Here is a 10,339-nt window from a genome sequence, read left to right as displayed (position 1 = left end):
AGGAAAGTAGTGAAGTGATGGTGTCCAAGGGAACGTGCCTGAAATTAAAATCTTAGGGGATTCCACTTGGCTCCCAGCACAGGCCTTCCCGCAGATTTAAGGAACTGGCGGCTGTCCTAATGACTCTTAAGTGGCTGCTGCGTCACCAGGTTTTTATGTTAGAAAGATGTTTAGATAGAAGGTCCTTTGTCTACTCCTGTACAGGCAGTCGGAGGTCGTTAGGGGGCAGAGAGGCCTTCAGCTAACGTCAGGGAGTAGCCCTGACCAGAAAACCTCAGTTGCTCCTCTGTCTTTACCATCCTCACGCGAAGACTTTAGACCGGAAACAAAAGGAGGAAATTAGAAGAGATTTGTGTTGCCCTCCTGGTGGGGAGAGATACTCACGAATCCTGCATTTCAGAGGGCACCAGCTGCTAGCTGGCACGAGGTTCAGAGGCCCCACGTTGGGCACCAGATATGGGCGTGCGGGGATCTCGGGGCGCCAGCTGCTGGGCGTGGCGCCGGTCTCCCACGGGCCGCTGGGGTGCGGTGGGTCACGCACCGCGTTGCTGGGGTGCACGCATGTCCTGCACCGCGTTGCTGTGGGTCTCCACGTCTACTGGGTGCTGGCGACTCTACTGATCGCTGCACTCCTAGGCGGGTCCCTGCTTCTCCACGTTGTTGAGGCTCTCTGCTACCGGGTCTGGCCCAGTCGGGTTCCATCCCAATCCACTGTGCACTTCCTTGAGATACGAGATCTGTCAGCTGCTGGATCGCGTGGGAAGGTGCGGAGACGGCAAAAGCTGGGTTTCCATGAGTCATGGCTTACGAAGAGACAGCCCTCTCTGGGAAGGCTGGATCATAGGCAGTAAGACACAGAACTCAGCTCAGTCAGTGGTACAGCCCCTTTATTCTGTGACTCAGCTCAGCTCCAGGCCTTAGTGATCCAGCTTCGATTAATTAGGGGAAAGCAGGATATTTTATACTGTGGGGGCAGTGGCAAAACCTTAGTTGGTAGGTGCTTTTAGGATGCCTCATTTACATGTGGTGGTTGGCTCCTGCCAGGCTGTCAGACTGCCTGAAAATCACACAGGAAAACCTGGCAGTTTCAGAGCCGGAGGCCATGTTTCTGTGACGGCTACTTCAAAAGATGAGTCAGGAAGATGCCAGGAAGGCACCCTGCTGATAAAAGGAGTCTCTGCATATGAAGCTGAGCCCATAGGCTATCCGGACATGGAGAGACTGCTACTTTACACAACAGGGGTCCCCAACAGGCTACTCTTATAGAGCACCTGGGTTCGATTCCCAGCACCCACATGGTGGCTAACAGCCATCTGTAACTCCAGTTCCAGGGGATCTGATACAGTCTTCTGACCTCCACAGGCACTGCCCAACATGAGTTCACATACATATATGCAAGCAATGCACTCAATACACATAAAATAAAAATCATAAAATATTTTTAAAGAAAAATAAGTTTCTCTGATGAGGGTTGAGAGATGCACTAATCTATAAATATAAAGATAAGTCATTGGGAGTTGATTTAATACTGTGTCCATTTAGCACATTGGCCCTAGGAGAAAACCCACTACAGTCATCCTACACAACATTTTGTAATGACCAAAAGGATCTTCCAGTTACAGTTACTTACTCCATCTCCTGTCTCTGTGAATACTTAAGCAGCTGTAGGTACTGAGGGTGAGATGCTAACTGTGGCCTTTTCAACTGTTTCACGCATACCCTCAGTGGTCAGTGCAACATAATGAAGGCCACATACTTATTCCTCTGCCCCTCCTTTAACAGTGTCCTGGAGAGTCATTTCCAGTCTCAGAAAGATTGCTATGAAAAGGAGATTGAAGCTCTGAACTTCAAAGTGGTGCATCTAAGTCAAGAAATCAACCACCTGCAGAAATTATTTAGGGAAGAGACAGACATCAATGAGAGTATCCGTCATGAAGTCACCAGGCTGACATCAGAAAACATGGTATGGCCTCACCACGGCCCACTCACAACTACTGTCCTAGACATCATCCACTTGTGGAGGAAAAATCAGTTGCTTGCAGTAAAACAATGACATTAAACTAGTTTTTCTAGGAGTGAAATAACTGGGGCAGAAGATAAAACTATACAGGGACCCCAGGCTGGAGAATACTCTGATTTGAAAGTGTATTTGATTACCATATGGTGGGTTCAAATTCTTGAGTGTGCTTAAATTTATATATTTAAATCTAGCCCTAGCCCCCTGCAAAACAGACCAAAGCAAACTTGGCTCTTGAGAAGGCATGCTCCTGTCAGTCCTGCTGTTTGTCCTCTGGATCTCCCCTGTTCAGATACTTCCTCTTCTGTGATACCCCTTCTTACTGGGTTTATCTCATCCTTTCTTCTCACTCACACTTTCTGGTGTGGCGAGACACTTTCAGGATCTGCAGATAAACACTCCTTATTCGTGATGTGGCCACTACCCCATTTCTTTGTGAGTTGACTTCTCAAAGGTCACTAACCATCTTTCCACTCACCCCCAGCTCCATTTTCTCTGCCTCACCCCATTCTGTCATGTGCCCCTCAGCAACTTCTGCTGATGTTCGCTGCTCCCTCCTCCTTTGGTCTCTGGGATTCCAGACCACCACACTCCCCTAGGCTCCTCCTCCTACCTCACTAGCACTGCTTCTCTGCTTCTTTCTTGCCTCCTCCTTGGTCTAACCTGAGAGCTGGGGAATCTCAGGGCTGCACCCCCAGTGAGCACACAGGAACTCAACCTATGCCAAGGGCCCTCACAAACTTGAGTATTCCTAAGGTGAACTATAATGAGGAACTGGTAGAGAGACCCACTAAGAGGTATTCTTTGAGTTTCAGAGGCCTGGGTGTCTATATAAACTTAGACAACAGAAAAACAGTTTTTACCTGCCTGTGGGTGGAAGGGATGGACATTCAGAGAAATGTACAGATAGAAAAGGAGAGATGCTGAGCATGGTGGTGCACACCTTTAATCCGGGCACTCTACAAGCAGATCTCTGAGTTTGAGGCCAGTCTGATCTACATAGTGAGTTCCAGGCCAACTAGGGCTACATAGTAAGACCCTGTCTCAAAATACGAAAACAAAAAACAAAAAGAAAGAAAGAAAAGAAGGGATTGTGGGGCATACTGGACAGTTCCAGATCTCCACCAACAAAGCAGTGCAGCCTGGGATTCAGAAGCAGCCATGGACTCCAGATGAGAAGGTGTTTCTAGGACAGGACAAAAGAGGCTGGGGGGGACTGTCCCATGCCTCTCCTGCAGCTCCGCATGAGGCATCCTTCCCTCCCCACAGCACACATCTTTCCTTCCCAGGGTAGCCATGTGAGAATCACTTTCTGAGCATGCTGGTAGTTCTGGAGACCACTGTATAGGTCTTGAAGTTAAGGGGTGACAAAAGGAAATAATGTCAATCAATCTCAGTGCTTCCACTGTGTTTTTACTCTACTGTGTGTTCCACAGGCTGAACACAGAGATGGTTTAGTATTTGTTTTAGAGATTGTGAAGTTCAGAGGTGAAAATATTTGATAATCTAATATTTATAATTATAATTCTTCTCTAAAGATGATCCCAGACTTTAAGCAGCAAATTTCAGAGCTAGAAAAACAAAAGCAAGATCTTGAAATCCGTCTGACTGAGCAAAATGAGAAAATGAAAGGTAACCAGAACCACCCTGGCCCTGCCCTTAGAGATTCCACCATGGAGGAAATGCGTGGACAGCCATGGCATTGGTGGAAAGCCATGGCATTGAGGGCCTTAGGCTCTGGTTGCTGGGGCCAGGCAGGTAACACAGAGGTGAGAAGTTAGTTGGGTGGAGGACAAGGAGGGGTGTGGCATTAAAGGAACAGCTTCCTTAAAGTTTCATTGGGGTCTAACAAAGTGGAAATGTGTTGCTAGATATGACTGTTTTCTAAAATATTTTATTTATTATTTATTTTTTATTTTATGTGTATGAGTGCATTGCTGGAATTTATGTGAGTGCACCATGTCGTGCAATGCCATGGAGGTCAGAAGAGGGTTTCAGATTCCCCTGGAACTGGAATTAAGGGTAGTTCATAGCCGCCATGTGGGTGCTGGGAATCAAACCCAGGTCCTCTGCAAGAGCAGCCAGTGCTCTTAACCCCTGAGCCATCTCTCTAACCCTGATGTGACTATTTTTAAAGAAAGTCCAGAAATCTAGACGTTCATGTAAAATAGCATCATACTTAAATACTGGTTTAAAAAATTAGACCTTGTTGAGACCAAAGAAAACCTAATCTCTGACTGGGTATCGATTAGGACCTCTGATTCATGCCAACCCCAAACTAAGGCAGTGATCTAGCTGGCCACAGCACCGACAGTTCTCTCATGATAGGGAAGCCAGAAGAGCCAGCTGCTCACCTGAGTCAAGTCAGAGAAGAGGAAGGAGCTCAGAGCAAGTACGTGTTCAGTGGGAATTGGCCAGGGCTTTTCCCTCTGCATAGCCATCAATACTCAGGTGGCTACACTGAAATGCCCTTGTCCCTTTCTCAGAGCCAATGCAGTGCAGAATAAAATGCGAACCAAAGGGAAAGAGAGGCTGATGGATAAGATCCAAGAACTGCAAGAGGCCAGCAAGCTCCTGGAGGAACAACCTGAAGCTGACAGCGAAGCCAAGAGTATTTTCCAGCAGGAAGCCTCTCGGCTCACTTTGGAAAACAGGGTGAGGAGAGGGTTGATACATTCCCACCTGTGTGCAGGGATTGCTGAGGGTAAGCCTGCCACCTTCAGAATATGTGTCTGTGTCTGTGTGTCTATGTCTGTATCTCTGTGTCTGTGTAGAGGTCTAGGAGACCCACATGTAAGTGTCAGAGATTGAACTCAGGTCATCAGGCTTGGAGGCAATTGCCTTTACCATCTCAGCCAGCCCGCTGGCCCACCTGTCATGTTCTAGAGCAGTGAAAATATCTGGGCTTGATAATTCTGACTGAAGCACCACTCTGCTATGCAAACCATTTCAGTGAGTGGATTTTATAGTATATGAAATGTAGCTCCTTGGGGCTGGAGAGATGGCTTAGCAGTTAAGAGTACTGGCTGCTCTTGCAGAGTACCCAGGTTCAGTTTCCAGCACCCACATGGTGGCTCACAACCATCTATAACTCCAGTTCCAGCATATCTAACTCCCTCTTCTGGCCTCTGTAGGCACTGCACACACGGTACACAGACATACATGCAAGCAAACATTCATTCACATAAAATAAAAATAAATAAATCTTTTTAAAAAGAAAGAAATATTGCTCCATAAAGCTGTTACCAAGACCAAAGAAAAACCAGACAAAGATGCTTTTGAGATAATGTCTTGTTTCTTTGGGTTTCTGAAGGATCTCGAAGAAGAGTTAGACATGAAGAACAGAATGATTAAGAAGCTACAGGATCAAGTCAAGGCTCTAACCAAGAAGATTGAGAAAGGTAGGAAAGCTGTGCTTACTTCTTCATTCTTTGGAGTTTTCAGATAAGGTCATCCTGGTCCAAAGCATATAAGACCCAAAAGAATGATTCTCAACTGGTTAGGTTTGGAGCCTAGCAATGGGCTAAAGAAAAGGTCTTTCAAGGCAGAAAGACAGCTTACTGCATCAGATAATACCAAATACACTCATATCCTTTCAAGAGGCATCCTAGGAGATGAAGAGATGACTCCGTGGTTAGGAGTAGAGTGCCTGGGTTCAGTTCCCAGCACCCAAGTCAGGCAGCTCATAACCCCTGTAACTCTGGATCCAGGCAATCTGACATGCTTTTCTGGCCTCTGTGGGCACCTACACTCACATACACATACCCACACATACTCATAATAAATAAAAATGAAATCTTTTTTTTTTTTTTTTGGTCTTTTTGAGACAGGGTCTCCCTGTAGCCCCAGTTGTCCTTGAACTCACTATGTAGACCAGGCTGGCCTTGAACTCACAGAGATCCAGTTCCGCCTGCCTCTGCCTCCCGAGTGCTGGGATTAAAGGTGTGTGCCACCACACCTGGCTAAAATCTTATTTTTAAAACAGAAATTCTAAAACAAATATATTTAACCTCTTTCTCTGTTAGTTCCAGTTCCCATTTTCAAAAGTGAAATTGAGAATAAGTATCCCATTTCTATTAGAGGAGAGAAGGAAGAAAGCAGGCATTCTGACTTTAGCTGAAAGGCACATGTAGCCGTCGGCATGAGCCCTGAGGGTAGGACCCACACAGCCCATCCCCATGAGCCCTGAGAGGACCACGGCCTTCTCTCCCTTCTGCTTACAGCCCCTGGACCTTGCCTGTCTCCCACTCTCTCCTTACATTCTTCACTTCTGTTCTCTCCTCTTCCTCCCAGCCTTCCTTCCTCAGGTTGTCTCTACAACTAAACACTCCTTTTTCTGTATTCTCTTCTTTAAAGAGCTCCTTTATTATGTACTCTGCTTTTACCCCAAATTTGAAATGTCTGAAGCCAAACTGAGGCTTTTTCCTCTACAGTAATAGATATCACATGCCATTCTGCTCCATGAGAACAGGGGCTAGGTCTCAGATTTATTTCTTTTTCGGTCTTTTTGAGACAGGGTCTCCCTGTAGCCCCAGCTAACCTGGAACTCACTATGTAGACCAGGCTGGCTTGATCTCACAGAGGTCTGCCTGCCTCAGCCTCCTGAGTGCTGGGATTAAAGGCATGCACCTCCACGCCCAGCTTGTTTATTTATTTACTTATTTATTTATTTTCATTTCATGTGAATTAGTGTATTGCCTGAACCGTAAGTGCACCTGTGTCATGAAATGCCTGAGGAGGTCAGAAGAGAATGCTGGATCCCCTGGAACTGGAGTTACAGATGGTTGTTTGCCACTATGTGGGTGCTGGGAATAGAACCCAGGTCTCCTGCAAGAAAAGCCTCTGTTCTTAACCATTGAGCCATCTCTCCAGCCCTTGTTTATTTATTTTTAAATATTTTATTTATTATTATGATTTTATTTTGTATGGATGGATGTATTGCCTGCATGTATGTCAGTGCACCCATGTTGTGCAGTGCCCCCAGAGGTCAGAAGAGGGTGTTGGATCCCCTGAGACTGGAGTTACACATGGGTGTTAGCCACAATGTGGGTGCTGGGAACTGAACCCAGGTCCTCTGCAGGAGCATCCAGGGCTCTTAAGCCCTGAGCCATCTCTCCAGCCCCAGGTCTGGCCTTTTAATTTCTTATATCTCCGCTGTTGGAATGGGTAGATGGATGAATGATAGATGGATGGATGATAGATATATAAATGCATGATAGATGGATGAATGGATGACGTATAGATGAAAGGATGAATGGATGGAGGATGGGTAGATGAATGGATGGAAGATGAGTATATGAATGGAGGATGAATGGATGGGATATGGCTAGATGATAGATGAATGGGTGGATGGGTGGATGGGTGATGAATGGATGATGGGTGGATGAATAAACTAATGGATAAACAAATGACTAGCCACCTTCTCTATATGAGGCCTACCAAAACCTTCTTTTTCTGAGTCTCAGATTCATTCTGCCTTTTTGACTGCTTCTTTTGCCTTTCTATTGTTACATCCACCTCAACATGTCTAAATCACAATGCATCAGCTTCTCTGCGTGTATCAGTTATCCATTATTATGTAACACATTTACCCCAAAACTTATAGCAACCTAGCATTAAGAGCACAATCTCTAGTCAGGAATCAAGGAACGATTTAGCAAGTTGGATCTAATTTAGTTTCTAGACTTCTCACCTTTAGCCCCACTTCTGAGTTCAAAACTGCATAATTTGAAAAAAAAAAAAAAAAAAAGGACAGAAAGCCCAAGCCCCCAGAAACACTGCTCTCAGGTAAAAAATCTGAGACGTGAAAACGTTTTTAAGCTACTAGCCTGAGATCATGTATACTGTGCTGTACTAGTCAAAAGATCCCTACTTGAGACTTCCTGCTAGACAAGACAAATTAGAGTTTTCCTACTGACTTGGGTGAAGAAAAACAAATTTTTGCTGCCTGACTTTGGAAATCTAGTCTAACCTTCAAACTGGCGGTGTCAAGGGTTCCAACAAGTCCGCCACCTCCGGCAGAAATGTCGAGTGGTCCTGTAGCTGAAAGCTGGTGCTACACACAGATCAAGGTAATGAAATTCTCCTACCTATGGACCATTAATAACTTTAGTTTTTGCCAGGAGGAAATGGGTGAAGTCATTAAAAGTTCAATTTTTTCATCAGGGGCCAATGATAAACTGAAATGGTATTTGCAAGTAAACCCCAAAGGGCTAGATGAAGAAAGCAAAGACTACCTGTCACTTTACCTGTTATTGGTCAGCTGTCCAAAGAGCGAAGTTCAGGCAAAATTCAAATTCTCCATTCTGAATGCCAAGGGAGAAGAAACCAAAGCTACGGAGAGTCAATGAGCTTATAGGTTTGTGCAAGGCAAAGACTGGGGATTTAAAAAATTCATCCGTAGGGATTTTCTCTTGGAGGAGGCCAATGGGCTTTCCCCTGATGACAAACTCACCCTCTTCTGTGAGGTGGGTGTGGTTCAAGATTCCGTCAATATTTCTGGCCAGAATACCATGAACATGGTAAAGGTTCCTGAGTGCCGACTGGCAGATGAGTTAGGAGAGCTGTGGGAGAATTCTGGTTCACAGACTGCTGCTTGTGTGTGGCTGGCCAAGAATTCCAGGCTCACAAGGCTATCTTAGCAGCTCGTTCTCCTGTTTTAAGTGCCGTGTTTGAACATGAAATGGAGGAAAGTAAAAAGAATCGAGTTGAAATGAATGATGTGGAGCCTGAAGTTTTTAAGGAAATGATGTGCTTCATTTACACTGGGATGGCACCAAATCTCGACAGAATGGCTGATGATTTGGTGGCAGCTGCTGACAAGTATGCCCTGGAGCATTTGAATGAAGGTCATGTGCGAGGATGCCCTCTGCAGTAACCTGTGGAGAACGCTGCAAAAAATTTCATCCTGGCTCACCTCCACAGTGCTGATCAGCTGAAAACTCAAGCAGTGGATTTCATCAACTATCATGCTTCGGATGTCTTGGAGACCTGTGGGTTTGTCAATGGTGGTGTCACATCAATGGTGGTGTCACATCCGCACTTGGTGGCTGAAGCACACTGCGCTCTGGCTTCAGCACAGTGCCCTTTCCTGGGGTCCCCACGTAAATGCCTGAAGCAATCCTAAGATCCTGCCAGTTGTCAGACTTCATTTATTTTCCAGAAGCAGCAGCCACTGTTGCTGCCACTGACCACCAGGTAGACAGCGCAATCTGTGGAGCTTTTACTTTTTCAGGGAGGACTGCATCGTGGCCCCAGACTTTTAAAGCAGCACTAAATAACTTAGGGGACTTGGGGGGGGGGCACGCCGGCATGACTCGGGGCTACTCAACCTAATGAAAATCCTGTTGCTGTGTAACCGTGTTCCCTGCGGTCAGGCCAAGTTTGGCACTTGGATTCAGTTTGGGCGTTGGCTCCAAGCACACCCCGGCAGAGGTACTTCGGAGAAGCCTGCCTACATCTGACTGAGCAGAACAAACCCGCAGGTGCCTGGAGCAAAAAGGGGAAAAGGGCCGTTTAGTTTTTAAGAGAAGGAAAAAGGAAAGAAGAAAGAATTTTTTCAAAAATCAGTTTGTGGGGTCCATGTTGAGGGAAACAAATTTTAGCCCTTCGAACTGTGCCAAACCTGGGATGTTTGTGAAAACTTCACTACCATACAAGTATCAGAAAAGCTCTCTGCTTGTTAACACTTACTGTTCGCAAGAGTAGAATACATCCTTTTATCTTCTTATGAAAAGTGACATGTGAAGGCAAAGGGGAGGGAGGTTATTTGATCTGGAAGATGAGTGTTTTGATGGTAGTGACTTTTGCAGAAATCTTTATTGGTGTTGAAAACTGGAAAAAATTTCTCCCAGAATTCAGTCTTGACAAGAAATATGGTTCCTCGTGGGAAATGTTTTTTGGCATTTTTCTCTGATTTTCTCTTCCCTTCCCCCTCCCTTTGTCTAAAAACAAAAACAAAAACAAAAAAACATAAAACAAAAATAAAAGAAAATTTTATTATTATTGCTATGTGAAAAAAAATCCCAGCCTAGAATGCCCTGCTGTTCATACCTGACTTACCGCCTGCATCGGAGCCAGTCCTGTTCATTCTAATTAGCCCCTCTTCCTACAGGGGAGAACTTCCAAATGTTAATTTTTTTCTTTTTGAAAATATAAATAATTGCTATTTAAAAAAAAAAAAAACCTGTGAGGTAGGCATGGTGGCACATGCTTGTAACCCCAGCTCTCAGGAGGTGGAGGCAGGTAAATCAAGAGTTCAAAGTTGAGCAGGGTGGTACATACCTTTAATCCCAGCACTTGGGAGGCAGAGGCAGGGGGGGC

At 45.4% G+C, this 10,339-nt stretch overlaps 1 protein-coding gene and 1 pseudogene across 2 annotated transcripts in view; both read left to right on the top strand.

Annotated features, from left to right (window-relative positions):
* The window catches only part of Myo5c (myosin VC), a 101,169-nt gene that overhangs the window by 70,514 nt on the left and 20,316 nt on the right, over nt 1-10,339 (top strand). The window contains exons 29-35 of the mRNA XM_008829785.3: nt 1,783-1,963; nt 3,556-3,649; nt 4,346-4,409; nt 4,504-4,672; nt 5,331-5,418; nt 8,632-8,839; nt 8,942-9,120. Of these exons, the coding sequence (XP_008828007.1) occupies nt 1,783-1,963; nt 3,556-3,649; nt 4,346-4,409; nt 4,504-4,672; nt 5,331-5,418; nt 8,632-8,839; nt 8,942-9,120 (983 nt within the window). The remainder of the gene's footprint in view (nt 1-1,782; nt 1,964-3,555; nt 3,650-4,345; nt 4,410-4,503; nt 4,673-5,330; nt 5,419-8,631; nt 8,840-8,941; nt 9,121-10,339) is intronic.
* On the top strand, nt 8,422-9,232 carry LOC108490664 (annotated as a pseudogene). Its single transcript, XR_001872368.2, has one exon. The product of XR_001872368.2 is annotated as a speckle-type POZ protein pseudogene (transcript).

The sequence above is a fragment of the Nannospalax galili genome, unplaced genomic scaffold, assembly GCF_000622305.1.
Source record: "Nannospalax galili isolate Female #2095 unplaced genomic scaffold, S.galili_v1.0 scaffold213, whole genome shotgun sequence".
NCBI lineage: Eukaryota > Metazoa > Chordata > Mammalia > Rodentia > Spalacidae > Nannospalax > Nannospalax galili.
Note: the sequence above shows the minus strand (reverse complement) of the source record. Positions and strands in the feature narration are given on the sequence as shown.